This window comes from Bidens hawaiensis, unplaced genomic scaffold (genome assembly GCF_021521415.1).
Source record: "Bidens hawaiensis isolate Kalapana, Puna unplaced genomic scaffold, B.hawaiensis_p1.1 tig00012953_1, whole genome shotgun sequence".
Taxonomy (NCBI): Eukaryota; Viridiplantae; Streptophyta; class Magnoliopsida; order Asterales; family Asteraceae; genus Bidens; species Bidens hawaiensis.
The window spans coordinates 374,126-398,027 of NW_027492081.1; the positions used below are offsets into that span (position 1 = coordinate 374,126).

Consider the following 23,902-nt stretch of genomic DNA (forward strand, 5'->3'; position numbering starts at 1 on the left):
TTTTTCTTTTTTCTTTTTTGCTTTAAAAGATTTTTAGTCTATATAGCTATATATATTTTTGTTCACAATAGCATCTCACTATGTGTATAATCTGACTGAACTGTGATGCTTTGTGACGTCACAGGGTGATATAGGTCACAAGAAAAAATTGTCAATTTACAAAAGTTATAAGTGAATTATGTTTCAGAGGCAATTTGGATATATGCATGTTTATATAACATTTCATACATTTTGAATTTTTTATTATCTATATAATTTAAATTGTTCAATCCGTGTATTATACGAGTAGCTAATCTAGTTATTAATAATAATATAAGAGAATAATATTGAAGGAGAGAGAATAAAAAGTTTAAAACAAAATTTTATTGAGTCTTCACTCAACCATTAATTAAAGTAAGCAGACTAAGGTTATTAGAAATTAGACTACGGTGTACTTAGAAAAACCTTATTAATATATAAGTATTCCTCAGATCAAACAGAAGGTTAAAATGATGCTAGGTGTGGAAAATAAATCTATGTTGTGAGTGATTATTATATGTTGGGTAATTATTTTTCCTCGTCGTATACATATTGAAAGCTTAGACATTTTAAGCACACAATCACCATTTTGTATTGCATTTCTTCCATGTCCATACTTATATTCAATAAACACAAAATAAAAATAAAATAAAAAAAAGCATATGATAATATAAAAAACATGTATTGAAAAACGAAAGGGTTGTTACATAAGCTCATCATATATGGAGGAAAAAATTTAACAAAACAGCAAAAAAATTAAACAAAAACTTAAAATTCCTATTTTCTTAATAAACCCTTTTGGTTTTGGATATCGGTGAGCTGTTATTAACATATTTCCACGTGGGTTGGATGTGTAAAATGATATTTTATTATGTGACATGAGTCTCATAAGTCATAAGTTCAAAGTGGTCCTTTCAACTACGTGATTATTATTTTCAAAAAGACCAAGCCGGTTGTCTGATAATCTTGAATTAAATGCAGATTTTTTATATTCAAACCAAGTGAACTCTTTGTACAAGCTGGCCTCATCACTTTCCATAAGTGAAGCCAAAGGTGCAATCTTCTCGTTCAATGGTGGTCCTCCAAAATAAATCATTGACAACCTGCTTTTCAAGCTATTCGCCACTACTCGATGCTTCACACTTTTGAACCTTCCGTTCGTCAGTACCTAGTTTCGTTACATCGTTTTCACACAGTTATACTACCGAAAATTAAATGATATAAATACATACAAAGTTATGAGGATTTGATTAAAGAATGTGGTAGAATAGGAAAAGATTTATCACACATGTGTCTAAAAAATATCTTGATTATACCAAATGTGTATAGGGGCATGTAGAAAGATATATATTCGACCTTTATGATGGCCTATAAAACATGCATGGCTTATTAAATTTTAGTTAAGGCAAAATAAACTACTCGAGTCTGACTTAAATTTAACCTAGTTATTTAATATAAAATAATTTTCGCCTGAGCAACTCATGACTAATATAAAATAATTTCACTAAAGTGTATATAAAGGCCAAGTTCAAACTCATTTATTAATAAGTTTAGATTAAATTTAGACTAACTTCATATTCTCTTCAAAATAGAAGAATTATAGTGGCAATCGCCCTCGTAATCCTTTATATTTTATAGTTATAAATACATAAAAAAAAGAAAGCGATTACCCCTTTAAAATTTTGGTTAAGCCTCCCGGTTGCCCCCTATATCCTGGATGTCAATAATTGGCTCGTGAACTCACTAAAACTCAATATATAAAGTCCAATTTCAAACTAGTCTATTAAGAAGTACAAATTAAATTTAGACTCAACTTCATACTCACTTAAATTTAGCGAGTACGGATAAACCACGTTGTTAAGATATTTCAAAAACTTGAAAATTACTTGGAAAATGACCGACCATGACCTAAAAATCATAAGTCAAGCTAGATTGATTGGCAATCATCACAAAGATCTTTTAAGTCACAAAAAATACGACACCAAGATTATGACATGCACGATGCGACGCTTTAACGACTTGTATATTATAACACGTTTTTTTGGACCATTTTTTTCATTTCTCAGAACTCGAACCCCAGGTGTTTTGTCACTGGGCCACCAACCCTAGGACGTTACACATGTGTGTACCTGTAACGAATCACCTACATTGATGAAGAACGAGTTGGAATCAGGAGGAACCGGCATCCAACTCCCATTTTTCAACAAAATTTCGAGACCAGAAGTGTTATTGGATCTCAAAACAGAGATGATTTGCGGGTCCGTGTGTTCTCCGAACCCGATTAGTTTGTTCCCTTTCAATTCGTGTTCTTGAAGTTCCGGGCATGGCGGATAATAATTCACTCGGAAAACAGAGTCGCTCTGTTCATCTGATAACATTTTACTCAATACATTTCTTGACTGCAATTTCAATTCATCTGCTAAAAGCTCAAGAATCTCACAACTCATCTTCTTCACTGCTGCCACGTAATCATTCACAACACATCTGCATTAACAGACTATACACGATTAGTGGTGTAATCAAGCAAACCGTTCTCGAGCTCATGCCCAAGCTTCACATATATAGCTCGAGCCGGCTCTTTTTATTTAATATATTTATATAAGATTTATTATATATAAAGTTATGATTAAAATAATTAAGTGTATATATTATAAAGTTATAATTATAATTATATACGTAAATAATCATAAAATATACATTAATAAAATAATTAAATAAATAGTTAATGAGTGATAATTGAGTCCATCCCGAGCTAGAGTCCAGCTTGAAAAATTACTCATAAGCGAATACAAGCTTTAGAGATATATAATTTTAAATGATTAGAGCTCAAGCTCTTTTAAGTTAAAGCGCGCTCAAGCTCAGCTCGTTAAAAGGTTAAAAATATCATGGATTCTTACTGGAATTCTTCAGGATTTTCTTCAAACACTGAAATTGATGGATTCTTGTGATCGGGTCCGAGTTTCAGGTTAAGAAGCAGATATTCGACCCAACCGAAATCGCCATTTTGACCAAGCTTTTTGTTTCCATAGCGGAATGGGTCGGGTGGGCCAGCTTTTTGTTTAAGGGAAAGAGGGGAGGTGAAGAATTTCATGGCTTGTGATTCAAGTTTGTTGATGTATTTGAATGGAACTCCATGACTGACAACCTTGAAGAATCCGAAATCTTGACAGGCTTGAACCAGGTGATGCTTTGATTCGGGTTTGGATAGGTCGATGATGGGAATTGCCGGAAGTTGTTTCATGGGTTGGTGGCTGTTGTAAGTTATTTGTTTGCAGGGTTTGAGAAACAAGAGTTTAGCCACCATTTGTTGTTTGCCTGAGTTGAAAACTAGGAAATGAGTGGTTTTATAATCGAAGAAATGAAGATGTGTTTCAAACTAGAAATGGCAAACGAAAGTGGTTCTCGCTCGGCTATTTGTAGGAATAGTGAAACAAAGTCAACAATTTTTTTAATACTATGTTTCATATGGTGTAAGTAAATAAATATACTAAATAAATTATTATATATATTTTACTTCTTATCAAGACACGGAGTTGCTCGATCCTCCACTTGTGGCCTAGCGGTAAGAGGCTTGGGTTCTCTAGTGGAGACTCAAGCTCGAATCTCACTTGTGTCATATTTGGGTGGATATTGACAATGAAGGATTTGAGCTAGGCCTTGTGCAAAGGCGGTTAGTTCGAATCCTGAGCCCACCTGGATTTTCGTCCCACCGTGTGTTACGCCAGAGGTCCTGCTCTTGTGGTGGCACAATGGCTGTCAAGTGGCAGTCGACGGTATGGTTTCCCAGGGAACGCACAAGCCAAACTCTGAAGCCAGCATGGGCCCGGTTAAGACAACATAGTCTGGCCAGAGTGGGGCATCGGGGCTCTCAAATTTTGGAGAGTGCGGTAGCCTAAATATAAGAAAGCCACCGTTCTAAGAAAAAGACACAGAGTTGCTGTTCTTCGGGGTGGGCAAGAAATCAAAGAAAACCGTTTCGGAATTGAAAAAAATTGAAAAATCTAAAACCAAACAACCGAACCGAAATATAAACCGACGTTTTCGTTTTATGTTTTTATAGAAACTGAACTTATAGTTCGGTTTTGATTTTGCATGTAATAAAAATCAAAAAACCGAACTAAACCGATGTTCTAGATTTTTATCTTTTTATTTTCTATTTTAAATAATTTACAAGAATTTAATATTTATGCAAATAAGATTTTTTTACCAAACATATACTAATCACTTAGTAAAAATCAACAAAATTATTTACACCTAAATTCATTATTTTCAGTAAAACTTTTTTTCGACCTAAAATTTCAAGCTCAAATGACAAAAACCGAACCAATACCAAATCGAGAACCGAAAAGGCGAAACCGAAGGGTTTCAAAAATCCAAAAACCGAAGATTTAGTTTTAGCCTAAAACCGCACCGAATCACACCATGCGCACCCCGAGAGTTCATCAAGTGTAAGGTCCAGCTCAAGAATTATTAGGGTTTTATTATATTTGGTGATGTCTTGGCTAGCAAGTTTGGTTAATATATATAAGCCGAGTTATGGTTAGACATTATGATCGTGAAGTTGGTGCAAACAAGAGTTCATCAAGAGTCAAACCGAGTTAGGGTTTGAGAGTTTGTAATCAGTTTTTTGAGTTATATTTTCTGATTAATATAAGCGAGAGATTCGTTTAGTTTGTGTTAGATTATTGATTCGGGACTTGAATCCAACGACAATATCTTGAAGGAGGTTGAAGATTGTGACAAATTAAGTTTAAAAAAAAAAGAAAGATTTCGGTGCTACAATACAAATAAAAATAATTAATTAAACTTATTAATTTCGTATCTTTTGATCAAGCATTTTAACATGTCTTAATGCTTGGTGTGCTTCAACATTTTTTGCGTGTACTTTTCGTTTGTCTAAGCCACTTCTCGAATGGTTTAAGGACCATAATTGTGTTAAACGGATAATGGCTCGAACGAGTTAAAGACCATAGTTGTGTTAAACGGATTAGTTTCTTTAACGGTTTTACGCACCCACAACAAGGGGTTTTAATACTAGTTAAGTTTAAATGTAACATAAATTGACGTACTTGAAATATTTTAATGGCTAGTTTTCTAAGATTTCATTGTTTCAAATATCTTCCACTACATTGAGACCGAAATAGGCTCTAAAAACCCTATCAAATGTATTCAACATTTCAACTACCAAAAGTGTTTTTTCTTTTCTTTATTTTAGAACAAAAAGTGTAACCTATACTCTTTTAAATTTCACAATATTTACTCCTCCTAGAATTGAACTTGACCAATACCCTCCACCTAAGATAAGAGATTTACACCTTTATCATGTGGGCTATTCCAATGGCGAGCTGGTTTTAGTGTTGTAGTTGAAGTGCGAAAATTGATGCAGATTTAAAAGTAGCTTTTGATGGGTGTGAGTTAGCCATCAATAAAACAGATATTAAACACAAATTAACTCTTATTAAAAGAAATATAACTTAACTTTATCATTATAAATTAATAATAAAAAAAAAGTTTAAATAATTTTAAACAAACATAAAGCTTATCATTTTTTTTTCCTGAAAAATGCAAAGCAAAGTCTAAATATATAGTTCAAATTTGATAGGGGGCAATACAGCGTCTGAGAGGTTATTCGTCATCATAAACAACTGATTCTTTGTGACAGGTTAACCTAATTAACCTACTAATTATTACTCTTATAAAACATTTAAATTCGTAAATTATAGGATTTGAACCTATTGCTTTTAGAGGCATATATTTTGTTTAAAGGATTTTTATGAATTGTTATTTCATGCCGAACAATAAAATAAGTATGGCAAGGAAATAAAAGAAAAAGAAAAAATAGAAACATGAGGTCTTTTGTTTTGTCACATGTTGACCGCCGCTAAATTATCAATGAGGGAGAGCCAAAGCTGAAATAATTATTAGATAACTAGACTTTATTCCTAGAGGATTGTTTTACATTATTTGTTTTTAATATTTATATATGTATATTTAGATTTTAATTTTATTTATTGTAAAAAAGTTAATAATTAATATACTTGAGGTTTGATGATAAAATAGTTTCACAAATAAATGATATGTTATAATCCGGTTTAAAAGCTATCTGTGTTTGTTATGTTTTTTATAAAAATATAAAAATATACAATTTTAATTGAAAATATTGCAATATAAAAATATACAATTTTAATTGAAAATATTACTTTTGCAATTGATCAATGTGTTCTGTATTATATCAAGCATATTAAACCATTATTTTAAGTTTTCATATCCAAGTCTTTTCTTTTGATTTATTATGCAATTGCATATCAAACGTTCTAACGAAAATAAATGTTTCAGTGGACTCAAAATCAACTTCTTTTGTTTTCAAACTTTAATACCACAGTGGCATTGGTCACGGGTGAGCTCCTTTATTTGTAACTTTTTTACTAAATTGATAAAATGCATGCTTAACAATAAGCCTAATGCCAGAGAAAATGCATTTTGCGGTTTGAATCATTGGTCTTTCGGGGGGCTTTTATCGAAAGGTTTACCTTTGAGAGACTAACTGTATCTACAGAAAATACACTTTACATTCATGTTTATAAAAAATATGAGCTCCTTTGTTTGTAACTTTTTTTACTAAATTGATAAAATGCATGCTTAACAATAAGCCCAATGCTAGAAGAAATGCATTTGTAAATAAAAAACATCCCCTGGATAAGCCTCGCGCCCAGGCGGTCTTCATAATAGAAGAGACATTTGACGATAAGCTTGCGCTTGTTTATAGAGATCATCATAAATGATTAAAGTGTGTCGTTCACGGTACATAAAATATTCAGCCAGAGCTACTCTTGTATAAGCAGCGAGGTATTGTAATGTAGTAGGGGAATCCGCCGTTTCGGCTACCACAATAGTGGGGAAATGCACCTGGTGCTGTAGCTAATCGAGTAGCTCTAGAAGCATGTGTACAATATATATCTACCTATTCTAATAAAGTAAAATAATTGTGGACACGTGTCAGTTTGTGGTTAAACCTCATAATTTTTTCCCATTCAAACTAATAAATATGTCATAGATCAATAATTATTCAGTTTCCTTTTACACTCCATGTATATTATATCTATAACATCATTAAATTATTCATTTTCCTTTAAACTCTATTTTATTATATATATATTATACATTTTTATAAAAATAAATATTCTTATAAATTATAAACATATGCTTTAAACCTATCTATTTATTTTTTCAGTTAATATACTAAACTAGATATCTTTTTTTATTTTAAATAAAATAGGTAATTTTTAGTATATCTCTATTTTATAGGATTTTCGTATCAAATATTTTATGTGATCAATTTTTAATATAATGAGATGTTATAACCCGTTTAAAAGCTATCTGGGTTTGGTGAGACCTTTACCTGTGAATTCGGGTCAAATGCGTGAGAAACATTCATTTACAAATAAAGCAATCTGATGGCTTGAGAGAATGGTTGTTTTACATTTTTCATTTTTTAATATTTATTTTTGGATTTTAATTTTCTTTATTATAAGAAAGCTAATAATATACTTAGGGTTTGATGATGAAAGGGTTTCATAAATAAACGATATGTTATAACCCGTTTAAAAGCTATCTGGATTTGGTGACCCGTGACCCGCTTCTGTTTTTTACTATAAAATTATTTATTAATTATAAATAATATCTTTTTCTTTTTAAATTGGATATTAAATTTCAGTATATCTCTATTTTATAGGATTTTCTTATCAAATAATTGGTAAGATTAATTTTTAATTTAATGAGATGTTATAACCCGTTTAAGAGCTATCTGGTTTTAGTAAGACCCATACCCATGAATTTGGGTTAAATCAATGAGAGACATCTATTTAAAAATCAAGCAATCTGGTGGCTTCCATAAAAGGGGGAGCGACCACATCACGACACGTAATATTTTAGGGGTTTCGTTTATATATATTATAGATAAAGTGTAAAGATCTTTAGGTTTGATTAATTATGTGACTTTCATCATCTAAAAAGTTTTTTTTTTTTGTAAGTCGACAACTCATGTTTCTCAAATGTACAAGTGTTTTGTAATGTGAGAATTCCATCTTGCATCTCAAGATCTTATAAAAGAAAGCTCTTGGTTATATCCACTTCCTGTTTCAAGGATACAACTATGTACCAATTTCGCTTTTCGCTCTCTCTTTCTCATTTTCTAAAGAATATATGTTCGTTTACAAAAACCGCAAACCACAAACCACTTTCATCAAAATGTTTAATTGTCAAAGAAGTTTAGAACACCTAATGTTTTCTTGCAACAGTCACAACTACAAACGAAAGCTGGTGAGCAACACAATATACATAACATGCCGAGCTATTTTCTTCTAAGATCTTTGCTTTTAAACCATTGAATTGACCTCGCATATTGTTTGCCCCATCGTATCCTTAACCTCTTTGCTTTTGACATTTTAAAACCTAATCCATATTTGGCAAAAAAAAAAGTGTTGATGGTAGACTTGAGGGTTGAGGATGTCTCCATTACGTGAACAAGGCCGAGAAATCTTATTAACAAGTTGACGTATATCAACATATCACAAAACAATTTTCATTTGCTTCTTTTTCGACACGTCACTAGACTCATCAACTAGCAAAGCAAACATACCATCGTCAATCTCTTTGAAAATATAATTTAGAATGTCTACCTCAAAACAATTAGCAACATCTCTTTGAATAGTTGTGGATAAATACTAATTACTTCGTGCAACTTTTGGTAACTTACGAAGTTCCTCATCGTTCTTATAAATTAATTCCATTATTTTCAAAAAGTTTCCTTTGCATTGAGATCGACCTTTTGCTTTCATCACGACCACCAAAAGATAGTGCATTTTTCAAAAGTAATATACAATTATCAATGGTAGCATTAGTCGAAGACGATTTGCTCTCTTTAGATTACTTTACTTCCCAATAAAGATGTAAGATGTAAGAATTTGATAACAATTTAACTTAATAAGTTGATGTTTTTCCTCGTTATAATGTAAAGATATGTAGTAAAGTCATTTGAGGAGTCTGGACGAATGCCTACCGGAGCCTGCTAGGCCAACGGTACACTCCTTCTACAAAGTCGATCTTGACATCTTTAGATACCCACTCATGATGGTTTCTCGTGAAGGCACACAAATGAGTTCGTACCCGCTTAGGTAATTTATTGACCTTCTCGAGACGGCGTTTCGAAGCCTCCCGAAGTTGAATCGTTAAAAGGACTTAGAACCGTTATAGCCGCATGTGGTGTATGGCATGCATACGGATGCTGTTGTGGAAGTTATGGTCGGGAATTTGAATTCAAGTAACTGTTCTTCGGGCAAATTGTTTGCATGGGGTGATGGTGATAAGTATCGGCTTGGTCACGGTGATAAAGAATAAAGAAACGAAAGTCTTCCCCACTTTAGTGGAATCACTAAAAGATCGATAAACAAGTTAAAAGTATAGCTTGTGGTACTAATTAATTTTACTGAAGCTATATGTACGTCTTCATAAGTGGGTATCAGGAACCGAACAGTCTATGTTATGTATTCCGGATGTAGGCTACCATTTAATTTCAAACGTAAACGACATAATTGTTATAATTGCGAGCTCGTTTTCTGTCATTCGTGTAGTAGCAAGAAGTCATTAAGAGCATCTCGTATCGCGTTTGTGATACATGTTTGTTTGTTATAACAAGTTGAACAAACCTGTAGATGCTGACGTGGCATTGTTAGTTAGTAAAAAAGGAAGTGCGAATGAATGATCTAAACGAAAATGACAATAAATCGATCAGATGCTAGTAGGGGTGGCAAATGTGACCCATCGTGTTGAATGAGTTGTAATAAAATGTATATAATGAGTCAGAGTAGGTCAAACTAAAAAAAGGAAATGAATGAACGAATCAAAATGGGTTGACATTTCTCGAGTTTTTTTTCTTTTTTTTATGAGACGAGAAAAACGGAGGAAACTTTTTAGTTTTTTTACTTTTTTAGTTTTTGATTTTTATTTCGAGTTATATTTTTTAAGTATTTTTTATTTTTTAATGAAGGGTTTTTGACATGGGTCACAATGGGTTGAGATTTCAGATTCCCATCATTAAAAAGTAAAAAAAAAATTAAAAAATCATAACTCGAAATATAAATCAAAAACTAAAAATGTAAAAAAAACTAAAAAGTTTCATCCGTTTTTCTCGTATCATAAAAAAAGAAAAAAACTCGACAAATGCAACCCGTTTTGACCCATTTCAATCATTTTATTTTTTAGTTTCCCATGTTATATACATTTTATTGCAAACTATTATCATTTTCGTTTAGATCATTCATTCGCCATTCCAAAGTTCACTTCACCCGGGCCACCATGGTCGTGGCTGCTCGCGAGCGGCGCCACTCACGGGTGTCCATTGTGGTGTGCGCCAGGCACTCGCGAGGCCACTAAAGTGACCACAACACAGAGTAGAGTCTAAAGAGAGCAACATCTCTAAAGATTGAACTCTGATTCCCTATTTTGTCTTCTCTTCTCCAGTTATCGATTACTCTTTATTGCTGCACAGGTAAGGTAAACCTTTTATTTTATTTTATCTTAAACTCAATCGTCTTTTTAATTCAGTTCCATTGGGGTATTGTTTGTTTTACCTAAGTTTTCTTTTGTTGGTCTGCAATTACAACAAAACCACCCTTACCCTTAAGTTAACTCTTTTTTAAAACTCTGTTTAATGCTTTTTTGCACCATACAGAAAATACAAGATATATAATCCCTATCCCTTGACCTACTTTAAAGCTTTAGTTACCAGTGGTTTGAACACAAAAGTTACGACTAAGGGCGTTTTGGTATTTTAAATAAACGGAGAATACGGGTTGATTTTAACTGTATAAAAGTGAATAGTGGCTAATTGTTTTTGTGTACAAGAATATATATTTTTTTGTAAGTTTGACTTTTAAAAGTTTGTTTTAACGGTCCCACCGCGACGTGTGGGTCTTAAAAACTAGTTTCATATTATCATTAACTTGTTATTTTAAACTTACAAAAAAATCATGAAAACTCAAAATGAACAAGCAACCTCACCGTGCCATATGCCAACTCGAGTTGAACTGTTATATATCTAGCTTGAGTCTGAGTTAATGACTAGACCCGTTCTGCTATCAGCTGGAGTTGGGATTGTTTCTGAATCTTACCTTGATCCTAAATTGATGTGAGCTTTAATTAAGTTCCTGGAATAGAGCTCGCGGATTGCTTGATAAATGCTTGTTTGTAAACGAGCCGAGCCAGGGTCAGCTTAGCCGGTTGTTAACTTAAATCCAAAGTCATATTATGTAATATGAAGTCTTTTTTCTTACCGATTCATGTAGATGGCATCTTCACTTATTCACAAAACCACCTACGAAGCCGATAACACATTCGTCTCATCTCTAACTGAAGCTTTCCGCCTTCTAGAGCCCGAACTGAGACCTCCGTTTCCATTAACAATCCGGACCGAACCCGAATACCTGAGTCTCAATCGAGCCATTTGAAGAAACACTAACCGGACCCCGGGCAGATTACTGGTAACCTGGGGGTTGGATAGCTGTTTCCCACGAGGGGTTAGACCCTTGGAAGATGGTTCTTCTGATAACCTGCAAAACAGACACCGTGAGCTCGTCACTGAGAAGGGGGGGGGGGGGGTTCCTCCTTGTGACCACCCTCCGGCGTGAGAATCAGACTAGATTGCTCTTTAAATATAAAAGTATATTAAGAGATTGCTAGAGCAGATATCAGGTATAATATGATGATAATGTAGTAAGATATGTTGTTGGATAATACCAGATAAGATCAGATGGTCATACCATTTGGGGTATTTATAGCCGAAGGTAGGTTTCCAAGGAGGTATGGCCGGCTGCAACAGTGTTCCTGTTCATCAACAGTAGCCTACGCACGTGCCCTGCTGGTAGTTGGTGGGTAGGCAGCGGCTGATAGCGACCAGGCCTGCTGTATACTATTCCCTTTCCACCAATTGCCGGCTACGCACGTGGTATGACAGTAGTTGGTGAGTAGGCAGCGGCTTAATAGTGATACAGTACAGGAGCATGCTGCTCGCCATACTGTATCAGTGAGCTGTCGTATCCCTGATCAGATCTTTCGCCCATACCTCGTCAGGTACAGTGAAAGGTCCTTCAGTATAGACTGGCTTATTTGGGCGGGAGTATTCCCCCTCCCGCCTCTGTGCGGGATTGCTCCCGGCTTTGCTCATTCAGGTGACACTGAATGATCGTGAGCTAAGTACCTAGTGCGTGTAGCCATGCTGCGCGGGTGGCCTTCCCTCATGGCTTGTATCCGAGGCTGCGGGAACAGGCGGAGTCCTTCACCATGTGAGGCATTTCCTGCGGGACCAGCTTGCATACTGCGCGTAAGGACGTCACTTCTCTGAGCATGGTTGGTCCTGCGGATCCAGTTGGTCTCTGCGCAGACGTCCCTGTTTAAGGTGAGTCTTGCGGGTCCAACTGGGCTCTGCTGGGACCTACCTCTTCAAGTCCCCCCAGTCCAATGTTCTTCTCATGCGTGTTTAATAAAGTGAGGTGAACTTTTGGACTTAAGCAAAGGGTTTTGAAAAGGGTTTTGTAAGGTTTTCCATGGGAAGTCCTTGTCACTTGCAGAAATGCCCGAGTTTCCTGCTTGGTCTTTGGGTATGATGCGGGTAGGTCTGTAACCTCCTCGCAAGTCAGGAGCATTGAGTCCCAGTTGTGTGGATTCTCCATGAGGTTTTGATAGTTTTGAACATAGTGATCAATTATGTTAAAACCACCAATTCCATCCTGGCGCTTCAAACAACGTAGTTCTCAACGTTCCCGCTATGCGGGGATGTTATTTCCGTTTCCGCAAGCATTGCCCAGAAGATCCTTCCTGGTTTCAATTCCCAGCGGAGCGCTAGGTATGTGAAGGGTTTTGCCATAACACTGTACCAGCGCTCGTCTTACGGTTACTTTACTTCCAAGGTATTCCTAGCGTCAATTCCCTGCAGGTGCTAGGTACGTGAAGGGTTTTGCCTTTACACTGTATCCGCGCCTGTCTTATAGTTGGTTGCCGAGGAATATTTGGCTTCAATTCCCTGCGGGTGCTAGGTACGTGAAGGGTTTTGCCTTTACACTGTACCCGCATCCGTCTAACGGTTACTTGTTCGCCAAGGTTTACTTGGCTTCAATTCCCTGCGGGTGTTAGGTATGTGAAGGGTTTTGCCTTTACACTGTACCCGCATCCGTCTAACGGTTACTTGTTTGCCAAGGTTTACTTGGCTTCAATTCCCTGCGGGTGCTAGGTATGTGAAGGGTTTTGCCTTTACACTGTACCCGCATCCGTCTAACGGTTACTTGTTTGCCAAGGTTTACTTGGCTTCAATTCCCTGCGGGTGCTAGGTATGTGAAGGGTTTTGCCTTTACACTGTACCCGCATCCGTCTAACGGTTACTTGTTTGCCAAGGGGTAAGGGGTATTTTCCCGCTTACTTTTTAATATTTTTTAAATTTTGAATTTTGAAATTCGAAGAGTTGGTGGAAAGATAAGAACAGTCCAAACCTCTGAAACGTCGTGCGACGGTTTCTTCTGACTGTGTCAGGACGTGCAGGAAGTTATGGTGACGTGACAGAACATGGTCATTCCAGTCGCTTTTCCTGGCGCGTGGGCACGATTTTTCGGGCGCGTGGCCGCGAAATTACTGGCACACGTCCTTTCAACAGCTGTTGCCAGCCTGTTTTTTGCCACGTGTCATAGTTTCATTGCACCTTTGATTTCTCTCTCCTCCGCATTAAATTCACCGCATTAATTGCGATTACTATATAAAGGGGAAGAGGGTTATTTGTAATTCACACTTTCACCTTTCTTCTTCTTCTTCTTAGTGATTTCCGGCAAATACTCCCCTTTTTCAGGCAAGCATTTTCCCGAAATCACTTCTCTTTCTGCAAAAATGTCTTCTCATGATGCCGACGATCAGAAGACTGCTGGCGAGTGCCAGTGTTCTCTTCCTGTCGATCTGTACCAGTATATCGTCAGGAAGTTCATGCTCGAGTCCCTCGAGCCTGAGTTTCCTGAACCCCACCATACTGTGTACGATGCCCCTAGTGGCAAGATCGGGGTTTATGCTGCATTCTTTGTCTACGGGAACCTTAGGTTCCCGTTGACAAAGTTTGTGTACCGTGTTCTTGAGAGGCACAGCGTTCATTTGACCGAGCTGCACCCCATGGCGATCGCCAAGATTCGTCATTTTGAGTGGGTGTGCCGGATTCTGGGCATCGAGCCCTATGTGGACCGCCTGATGACCTTCTACACTTGGAGGTGCATCCAGGGGTGGTACAGTCTTACAACCCGGATTAAGGGTTTAAAGATTTGTACCACCGAGCGGAGTCTTCGCTCGTGGAGAAGAGAGTTCTTCTTCATATCCGCTCGCGTCATCCCCATTGCCATGAAGTTCAAGAACGGCCAGGCACTTCAGAGCCTTCACGCCCCCAACTACGAGGAGGCGGAATGGTTCTCGAAGATATCCCGGGTCCAATCCCCGGTTTTCCGTTTTCTGGAGTCAGCGATGGTAATGCTGGGGATGAGCCGAGTGTGGAAGGCGGCGAATGCGCAGAAGGTTCCGATTGTCCTTGAATATGGTTCGAACTCTGTCCCTTATGGTATGTCTTGTTTCTTTTTGTTGATTTTGACTTTTTTCTAACTTTCCTGTTTATTTCAGAGGGGAACGACCTACAGTCGCTCCTGAATCCGCGGGAGGAAGATGGTCCCGCACGGATGGGTACTCGTGCTCTGGACGAGAACGAGTTGCCCATCCTAGAGCAAACTGCGAGTCAGTTCGTGGAGGTTTACCCGCCGGGTCAAGAGATCCTGAGCCACCGACGGCCTGGTAAGCCTATCTTCTACCCTGAACCCCTCAATGCTGTGCCTGCTGCTGGAGTTCTTGACATTTCTTCTTCTGAGGAATCCGCAGAAGGTCCTCCGTTGGTGCGGAAGAAAAAGACTGCTGCCGGCGTGAAGGGGAAGGAGAAGGCCACAGCTGATCCAGTGGTTCTATCTGACACGGGGTCAGATAGTGAAGAGGTGGCGGGGAAGCCCGGTGGTGAGAAGACCACTGCTCCGGAGGCTACGACCGTTACCTCCGGAGAACCAACGAAGACGACGGTGACCGGTACCAAGAGGCCGGCTCCATCGGGTTCCTCCCCGCCCGTCCGTACGTTCAGGGTCAAGAAAACCCGTAAGTATAATCATAATGCCTTTGTAGATTTGTCACTTCATAATTCTTTTAACACTTTCTTCTTTGTGCAGGCGTGGATGTTGACGCAATCCTGGGTGAAACGCAGGGGAGTACTTCCTCGCCAATGATGGTAGGCTCGGTCAGCCTTCCTGAGGCGTCGACCCAGTCGCCTGCGCTTGCATCCGCTGGTCCAGTTGGTCGTTCCGTCGAACCAACTGTTCCGGCCGAGATGACTTCACCGCCGGCCGTGAGTGCGATTTTTACAGCATCCTTCACGGAACCGGCGGTTACTGCTGCTTTTAAGGAGGCGGCGACCGCGGCGGAGACAACGTCGGCGACCACGGCGGCTGCCACCATGCCCGCGCCACCGGCACCAATGGCCGGACCATCAGGTACGCGCAGGGCTTCACGCCGATCTTTGCCACCTTCCCGTCTGCCTGACCTGTTGGATGGATTTCCTTTAGGTTCAGGTGATGGGTTTGGCGGCTACCGGCCTGTCATTGACCCTACAGGTGCGTAGGGTTCCTTTCTTTTTCCCTTATGTTTTTCATCATCTTTTCCTTACTGCTTTTGTTTCTTTTGCAGTGTCGGATTCCAATGAAGTGTATGTTCCTCGATGGAACATACGCCGAGGAACAACCCTTCGCACACCCGTGGAGTGCGTGGACTGGGCTCGCCACGCTGCTCCTCCGGGCGCGTTGGGGGAAGCCATGGTTAGCTACCAGGAGGGTAGGCTAACTAATGAGCTTCGGGTTCTCCAGGCCCGGATGCAGCCGCGCGTCGAGCTGCTTTGTCGTGAAAACGACAAGTTGAAAGCAGCTCACGCCAAGGACATATCTGAGGCGCGTGCTCTTCGGGAGGAGAACCAACAGCTGGCGGCAGCTGCCGCCGACAAGGAGAAGGCCTTCAAGGCCCTCGAGGTTGAAGTTCAGGCGCGACTCGAGGCCCGCTCCAAGGCTGCCCAAGCTGTGAATGAACAGCTTCGGTTGGCCAGGGAGACTGCGCGAAACGCAACCGAGAGGGCTGCCAAGGCTGAAGCCGTTGCTGAGCCTTTGCGTGTGGAGAATGAGCAGCTTAAATGCAAATTAAAGGCTCTTCAGCATGCTCATGACGCCTTGGCAATGGAAGATGCCAAGAAGCTGCAAGAGATTCTTGACCAGAGGGGGGTGCTTGACCAAACCGAGCGGAAGCTTAAGGGCGTCGAAGAGGCTGCCGCAAAGGAAGTATTACTTGCCAATCTGAACCAAAGCGAAGCCGAACGCGCCCGTGACGAAGTGCAAGCTACCCTCCAATGGCTACTTCGAGAAGCGTTGCCTCAGGTATGTTTAGATTTATCTTCACGCATTTCTTTTGTAAGAAAAGGTTCTAATACTTGTGTTTTCTTTGTAGGTTGTGCGTCGGGTCTTTTCAGAGACCTCTTACGATGATGCTATGACCGCAGCCCTCAACGCTTCTCATGATGATGGGGAAAAGGCCGGCTTCATGCTTGGTCTAGGGTTTGTTGAGAAAGGCGTCCCGCCTTCCAACTTCCCTTTGTTCAATGTGGATACTGAAGCCATTTATGACCAAGCATTGAACCAATACGCCGCCTTCCCGCATCCAGTGGTGGAGAAGGTGGACGAAGTAGCTGCTGCTGATGATGGGTTAGCTGTCCTCAAAGCGTTCCTCGATCCACCCCGTTCTGACGGAGCGGGTCCAAGTGGTAGCGGCCCTGAGGCTTGATCCTGAAGATCCCTTCCCATTGCTAAGACTTGTATAGTTTTTTATTTTTTCTTTTAGGCGGGTAGTTACCCGGCCATTCTTGTAATATATTCTTGAAATATTAATCTTTTTGCGTATAAGATTGTTATTTCCTTCTTTGGGTTCCTTGCTTTATAAACTTATGACTTGCATACTTAGTTTAAATTAGCAATTTTCCAAGTGTTTAGAATAAGAACCTTTGAACGTGGTTGATAGTGGGTAAAAGTTTCGCTTCCTCCTTCGTGATTGTGCGGGTAGAACCGTCACTTGCACTTGGTAGGATGGCTAAACTTTATCTTTTATCTAACCTGCTTGCTGGTTTTTCTTACTTTTTGAGGATAAGTTAACCTTTGAACGTGGTTGATAATAGGTGTGAAGTTTTGCTTCCTCTTTCGTGATTGTGCGGGTAGAACCGTCACTTGCACCTAGTAGGATGGCAAAACTTTACCCTTATCTGACCTGCGTGTAGGTTTTTCTTACCTTTTGAGGATAAGTTAACCTTTGAACGTGGTTGATAATAGGTGTGAAGTTTTGCTTCCTCTTTCGTGATTGTGCGGGTAGAACCGTCACTTGCACTTAGTAGGATGGCAAAACTTTACCCTTATCTGACCTGCGTGTAGGTTTTTCTTACCTTTATAAGAATTTTGTTTTGAACCGTTCGACGCGCGGTTGTCGATAGGTTAGTGTTCATTTTCCTTTCATGATTCATGCGGATAGACCGGCACTTTCATTTAATGGAATAATTGAACTCCTTCCAACTGACCTGCGTGAAAGTTTGCCACGTTATTGGGTTCGTGCGGGTAAGACCGCCTTCCCACGCAACGACTTCCCGTAATGTGAATGCCGTCACCAGTGTTGGATAGTTTTAACCGTTCGACGCGCGGTTGTTGATAGGTTATTATTCAGTTTCCTTAATGATTCATGCGGATAGACCGGCACTTTCATTTTTGGGTGCTGAACTTTTTTTTCCCCTTCAACTGACCTGCGTGAAGGTTTGTCACGTTATTGGGTTCGGGCGGGTAGGACCGCCTTCCCATGCAATGACTTCACGTAATTATGCGGTGAAAACCGGCATATTAGTGTCCAGAAAAGTATTAAATGTAAAATCATCAGCTTCGATATTCTTAAGAGAATCATTTCCATTAGAAGTGGCTCTTGGCCTTTTCTTTACAAATTGGAATTGATTTACATGCAAACTGTGTAAATGAGCTCCCTTCCTTGTCGGGATGGGAGTGCCATCGAGCCGATACGCACCTGGTTCGGGATCTCGTTCTTTACGCAGCATGTAGTCTCGATTTTGAAGCTGGAATTGATTCGTGTTTTCCCCAGCTGGGGTTCTATACGCACCCGCCTGCTCAGCCTTTATTACGCCACGAGGTGCGCGAGCGTCCTATCTCTGACAAATGCTTCGACCATATCTTTTACATCTATGCATTCTTCAGTGTTGTGGCCCTTTGTCTTGTGAAAGTCACAGTATTTGCTCCGATCTGCATCGTGACGATGTCGGATTATTGGCGGTTTTGGCCATGGGAGCCCTTCAGTGGCGAATATCTCAGTGACGCTTTTGGTGAGTGGCGTCCATCTGGAGTTCCGGTGCGACTGTACATTATCCCTTCCGCCCAACCGATTTTGCAAGCCGGATGAGGTGTCAAAGTTTACCCTTGACTGCCAGATGCCTAGCTTTCGTTTTTTATTTAATCGGGCGGTGAGGACGTTGTCTTCTCTCGTCCTCTGGGTGTAGAGGTTTGTGCTCTGTGGGAGATCTCTACCCAGTTGTTTCTCTGTTTCCGCATAGCGTTTTGCTGCTGTCATGATGCCATCCCATGTGGATGGCATGCCATCTTTACCCGTTAGGGTGCGGATGAGCTCTGGGTCATGTGCGCCCTGGATGAAGGCAGCGCGAACAAGATCTTCACTGATATTGCCCAAACTTAGCTTCTTTGAGTTGAAGCGAGTGATGAAGTTTGGCAGAGATTCGTCTTCCTCTCGTATGCATTTGAGGATTGTCCATTGCTCCTCGGTATACTTCCGTTGCTGGCTGAAGTGTTGGCTAAACTTTTGTTGGAAGTCTGCCCAGTCGTAGATGTGGTTGACCGGTAGACGATCGAACCATGCTCTAGCAGCCCCAACCAGCGTCATTTGGAACATGTAACACCACGTGGGTTCCGTCCAATTGCTGACGGTTGCCCCTGCTATGAACCTGTTCAAATGATCGTCTGGATCAGATATACCGTCATATGTGCCTATGTTGGGCATTTGTTTGGCACTCTTTGGGGCGATTGCTTCAGCAATGTCCCTCGCAAATTTGGACGTTCCTGCATTTGCAACGTTTGGTCTGAACGTTTTAGAGAAGTCTCGTGGACTTCCACCTGTGCTTTTTGGTTTGAAGGCTTGTCCAAAATGCCTTTTCGGTTGGGATTCCGTTTCCTTATGCTTCCCTTTTGCCCTATGGCGAGGGTTCGCGTCGGAGTCGGATTCCTCCGATTCATCCTCCCAGTATTCGAATTCGTCGGCCTGTTGCACGGAACGCAAGCGTTCGTCCAACTCAGCCTGGAATTCCTTTTGTCGTGCCTCCGCCCATGCCTTAACTTCATCGAGAGTTTGGCGGGGGAGTCTTCGTTTCTCAACCTGGGTATCAGTGGATCCCAGTAGGCGATCATTTACTGCACTTGCCCCAGCTTTGGTAAGTGGGGTAGTGTTCGTAAAATTTACTTCGCTTGCCCCGGCTTCGGTAGCCGGGGTAGTGTTTGTAAAAACTGTGTTGCCGGTATTCCCCCTAGTAGCAGGGGTTATGGTTACCGGAATTTCTCTAACCATCTTTGCAGAAGTTTGAAAAAACTGGAGAAAAATAAAGTTCTAGCTTTATGCACGGATGGCGCCAATGAAGAAACACTAACCGGACCCCGGGCAGATTACTGGTAACCTGGGGGTTGGATAGCTGTTTCCCACGAGGGGTTAGACCCTTGGAAGATGGTTCTTCTGATAACCTGCAAAACAGACACCGTGAGCTCGTCACTGAGAAGGGGGGGGGGTTCCTCCTTGTGACCACCCTCCGGCGTGAGAATCAGACTAGATTGCTCTTTAAATATAAAAGTATATTAAGAGATTGCTAGAGCAGATATCAGGTATAATATGATGATAATGTAGTAAGATATGTTGTTGGATAATACCAGATAAGATCAGATGGTCATACCATTTGGGGTATTTATAGCCGAAGGTAGGTTTCCAAGGAGGTATGGCCGGCTGCAACAGTGTTCCTGTTCATCAACAGTAGCCTACGCACGTGCCCTGCTGGTAGTTGGCGGGTAGGCAGCGGCTGATAGCGACCAGGCCTGCTGTATACTATTCCCTTTCCACCAATTGCCGGCTACGCACGTGGTATGACAGTAGTTGGTGAGTAGGCAGCGGCTTAATAGTGATACAGTACAGGAGCATGCTGCTCGCCATACTGTATCAGTGAGCTGTCGTATCCCTGATCAGATCTTTCGCCCATACCTCGTCAGGTACAGTGAAAGGTCCTTCAGTATAGACTGGCTTATTTGGGCGGGAGTATTCCCCCTCCCGCCTCTGTGCGGGATTGCTCCCGGCTTTGCTCATTCAGGTGACACTGAATGATCGTGAGCTAAGTACCTAGTGCGTGTAGCCATGCTGCGCGGGTGGCCTTCCCTCATGGCTTGTATCCGAGGCTGCGGGAACAGGCGGAGTCCTTCACCATGTGAGGCATTTCCTGCGGGACCAGCTTGCATACTGCGCGTAAGGACGTCACTTCTCTGAGCATGGTTGGTCCTGCGGATCCAGTTGGTCTCTGCGCAGACGTCCGTGTTTAAGGTGAGTCTTGCGGGTCCAACTGGGCTCTGCTGGGACCTACCTCTTCACCATTCTACACGGTATCTTATCCGAACCCCATTTGGCAAAAGATCACATCAAGCACTTACATGGCGTTGTGACCGACGGGTACGGTGTCTTCACAAATTCGCTATGTAAACTAGTTGATCAACTGTATTCAAAGCTTGTTGAGACTGTGAAAGTTCAGTTAATATACATTTGTTCACAACTAATCGATGTGTCTGCTGCTGGAATCGATCATTTGTTAGTGAGTCTGTTGAGGCAAATTCACGGTGGCGATTTCAGTGAACCAAATCTATGGTTGTCTTTGGAAATGGTTGATATTTTCACACGAAAATGGGAGTTTTTGGTTGAACAACGACCGAGTGTTATATCGTGTGCGTTGTATGTCTTTCTGAGACTTTTATCTGATCATTGCAGAGTCTATTCAAACCCACAGGTAAAGATCTTAAAGCAAAAGTCAACTGATTTTTGTGTTAGGGTTTTTAAGGAGCAATTCCATTTATGTTTAAAAATTGGTAGGGATTTAATTAGGGTTTTACAAGATCTAGTTCACGTGCCCGAGTTTAAAGATGTATGGAAAGATTTATTATCGCGTGGTTATGATATTACTCGGTTGTATCAATCCAAAACTTGTAGCAACTACTTTTTGCTTCGTATCACGCCCGAGATGGAGACTTGTTTCCGGTTTTTGCTTACGAAAGTCAAACTTGGAAATCAAACCCGATACCAGGTTTGGTTTGCGAGGAAGTTTCTTAATGGTCCCGAGAAAGAAACCGTTTTGATTGATATTGTTCGGTTTGTATGTTGTGCTTATCATCCGTCTAATGATGTGATTGTGTCAAATGTGGTCCCGAGATGGGCCGTTATTGGCTGGCTGTTAACATGTTGTACCAAGAATTATATTGAAGGTAATGATTGGCTTTGTTTATGAAGATAGTGTTGATAATGTGATGAATATTGAGCCGGGTATTTTGTTGATGGTGAACTCGGTGCCAAAATATGTGCACATGACGAACAATCTTTTGGAGTTTTTGTTTATATTGGTAGATTGTTATGATGTTGAGAGGAAAGATTTGATTTTGAAGGGCGTGTCGGGTGCGTTTGATGAGGTTAAACGAAAAGGGGTTGTTAAGTCATTTGAAATTTTGACTTGGTGTGATGGGATTTCACCTTTTCTTAAAGAGAAGCTTGTGAAGATATTGTCTTTGAAAAATCTGAGTGAGCGGGTTTGACCAGTTGTAACCCGGTTTTGTTTCGTTGGTATTATGCGGGCCTATACTGATACGCGTTTTTTAGTCAGGTTTGCATTCTTAATTAAATATCTTGATATTTTGTTCCAGGCTTTAGTAGTGTAGTGAAATTTTAAAGATTTTTGTCAAGCACAATGGAAGTCTAAATTAGTGTCTTTACAAATTTTAAATTGGAGGTACTTCTGAACTTGACTTAAACAAACTGATTAGAGTTTAACCAGTCGGATAAGCTAAGCTATGCCAGTTATATTCTTAGCCAAATAACTGAATGATGTCTTCTGTACCTTGCTACTAGAAGCTATAAACCTCTGTTCCGTTACTTATAATAATTTATTTTTAAAGCTCAGATAAACAGTTTAACATGCACATAAATTTAAAACGTCCACTTGCATGCATTACAACACAAAACATTTATAAAAAACGGGGTATAGGCCGTAGAACTTACAAAAATGATAAAAAGGGCAAAATCAGTAAAACTCACCTACTATCTGTGGGTTAAACCTATATCAGTAGAGCCCATATTTCTGCAGCTTACACAGCCGCGCAGGCGTGCACACATTAATGAATCATGTATTAATTTATCAGTATGTATCTACAAATATTTTTATATATAGTTTGTAAATTTAATTTTTATTATAACATAGTATAAATTATTTATAAATTTTCATTACAATTTTAGATAATAAATATAATGTAAAAATATTATACAATAAAAAAGCATGTGAGCGTGCTCGAAGTCAATAAGTGAAGGTTGAGCTTGGGCTCATTTATTAAACAAGCTTATATTTGAGCTCGAGCATGGTCTTAGGCTCGTGAGCCGTTTGGATTGTTTACACCCTAGTTAGTTATTATATTTAGTTCAGTGGTACTAATAATATATATGATACAATTTGTTTTGTCACACTCGTGAGGGTACTTTTTGCTTCCTATCATGCCCGAGTTTTGCTTACGAAAGTTAAACCCAATACCAGATTTGATTGGAAGGAAGTTTGTTAAAGGTCTTTTATTTGGTTTGGTTTGGTTTGTATGTTGTGCATATCATCCGTCTAATGATATGATTGTTTTAAATGTGGTCCTTAGATGGGCGGTTGTCGGTTGGTATTTTGTCAAAATAATGTTGTAGTAAGAAAGAATCATATACAAGGTATTGTGAAGTAAGAAAGTGTTGATCACATGTTCGATCATATTAATCTATATAATCATAATCATAGAACTATAAAAGAAGAGAAAGGAAGAAAGATCAATACACTATGAATGTATTCATAGGGCCATGTAAAGAATTAATTCAAACAATGCAAAATTGCTAACACTATGTTCGTACCATGTATCAACCTTCCATTGTGCAAGTTATAATACAAGCTAGCTCGAGTAAAAACAGAAGAGCCAATGAGCCATGGTCAATGTCTTGTGCATCGACCTCCGAAGTTGTTGAACAAAGTCGAGCTCAAATATAAATGGAGATTCCAAGTGAAAAAGCTCCATATCAATAAACATGAGATAGATGTGAGGGAAAATCGCATGAGGACTTAAAAAGGTCTTACAAATTTTTAAGCTAAGATTTGGAAAAATATGATGTTTATAAACGAAGTTTTTCTACTTTCCGACAAGAGGAGGGGTGCCTCTTTAGGATAATTGTTCACTATCATCTCCACGGCTCCACCTATTTTATTTTGTTACAAGCCAAACAGAAGAACTCAACCAAAAGACTAGTCTGATAGGTGAGGGAACCCATTTGGCTTATAAACCCCACATCAGTTGTTCATACAACCGATGTGGGACAAGTCCTATACCTTGCAGTGGTTTCAGTCCGTAACAATACACCCTCCGTAAGGGCC

At 39.8% G+C, this 23,902-nt stretch overlaps 1 protein-coding gene and 1 pseudogene across 1 annotated transcript; one reads left to right on the forward strand and one right to left on the reverse strand.

Annotated features, from left to right (window-relative positions):
- Window positions 1-910: 910 nt before the first annotated feature.
- On the reverse strand, window positions 911-3,337 carry LOC143542663 (gibberellin 2-beta-dioxygenase 1-like). Its single transcript, XM_077035203.1, has 3 exons — window positions 2,916-3,337; window positions 2,148-2,502; window positions 911-1,186 (listed from the first exon to the last, which is right to left on the reverse strand). The coding sequence occupies exons 1-3, from the start codon at window positions 3,320-3,322 to the stop codon at window positions 911-913; spliced, it is 1,038 nt and encodes a 345-aa protein (XP_076891318.1). The 5' UTR covers window positions 3,323-3,337.
- Window positions 3,338-11,360: 8,023 nt separating this feature from the next.
- Window positions 11,361-22,172, forward strand: LOC143542664 (uncharacterized; annotated as a pseudogene).
- Window positions 22,173-23,902: the final 1,730 nt, after the last annotated feature.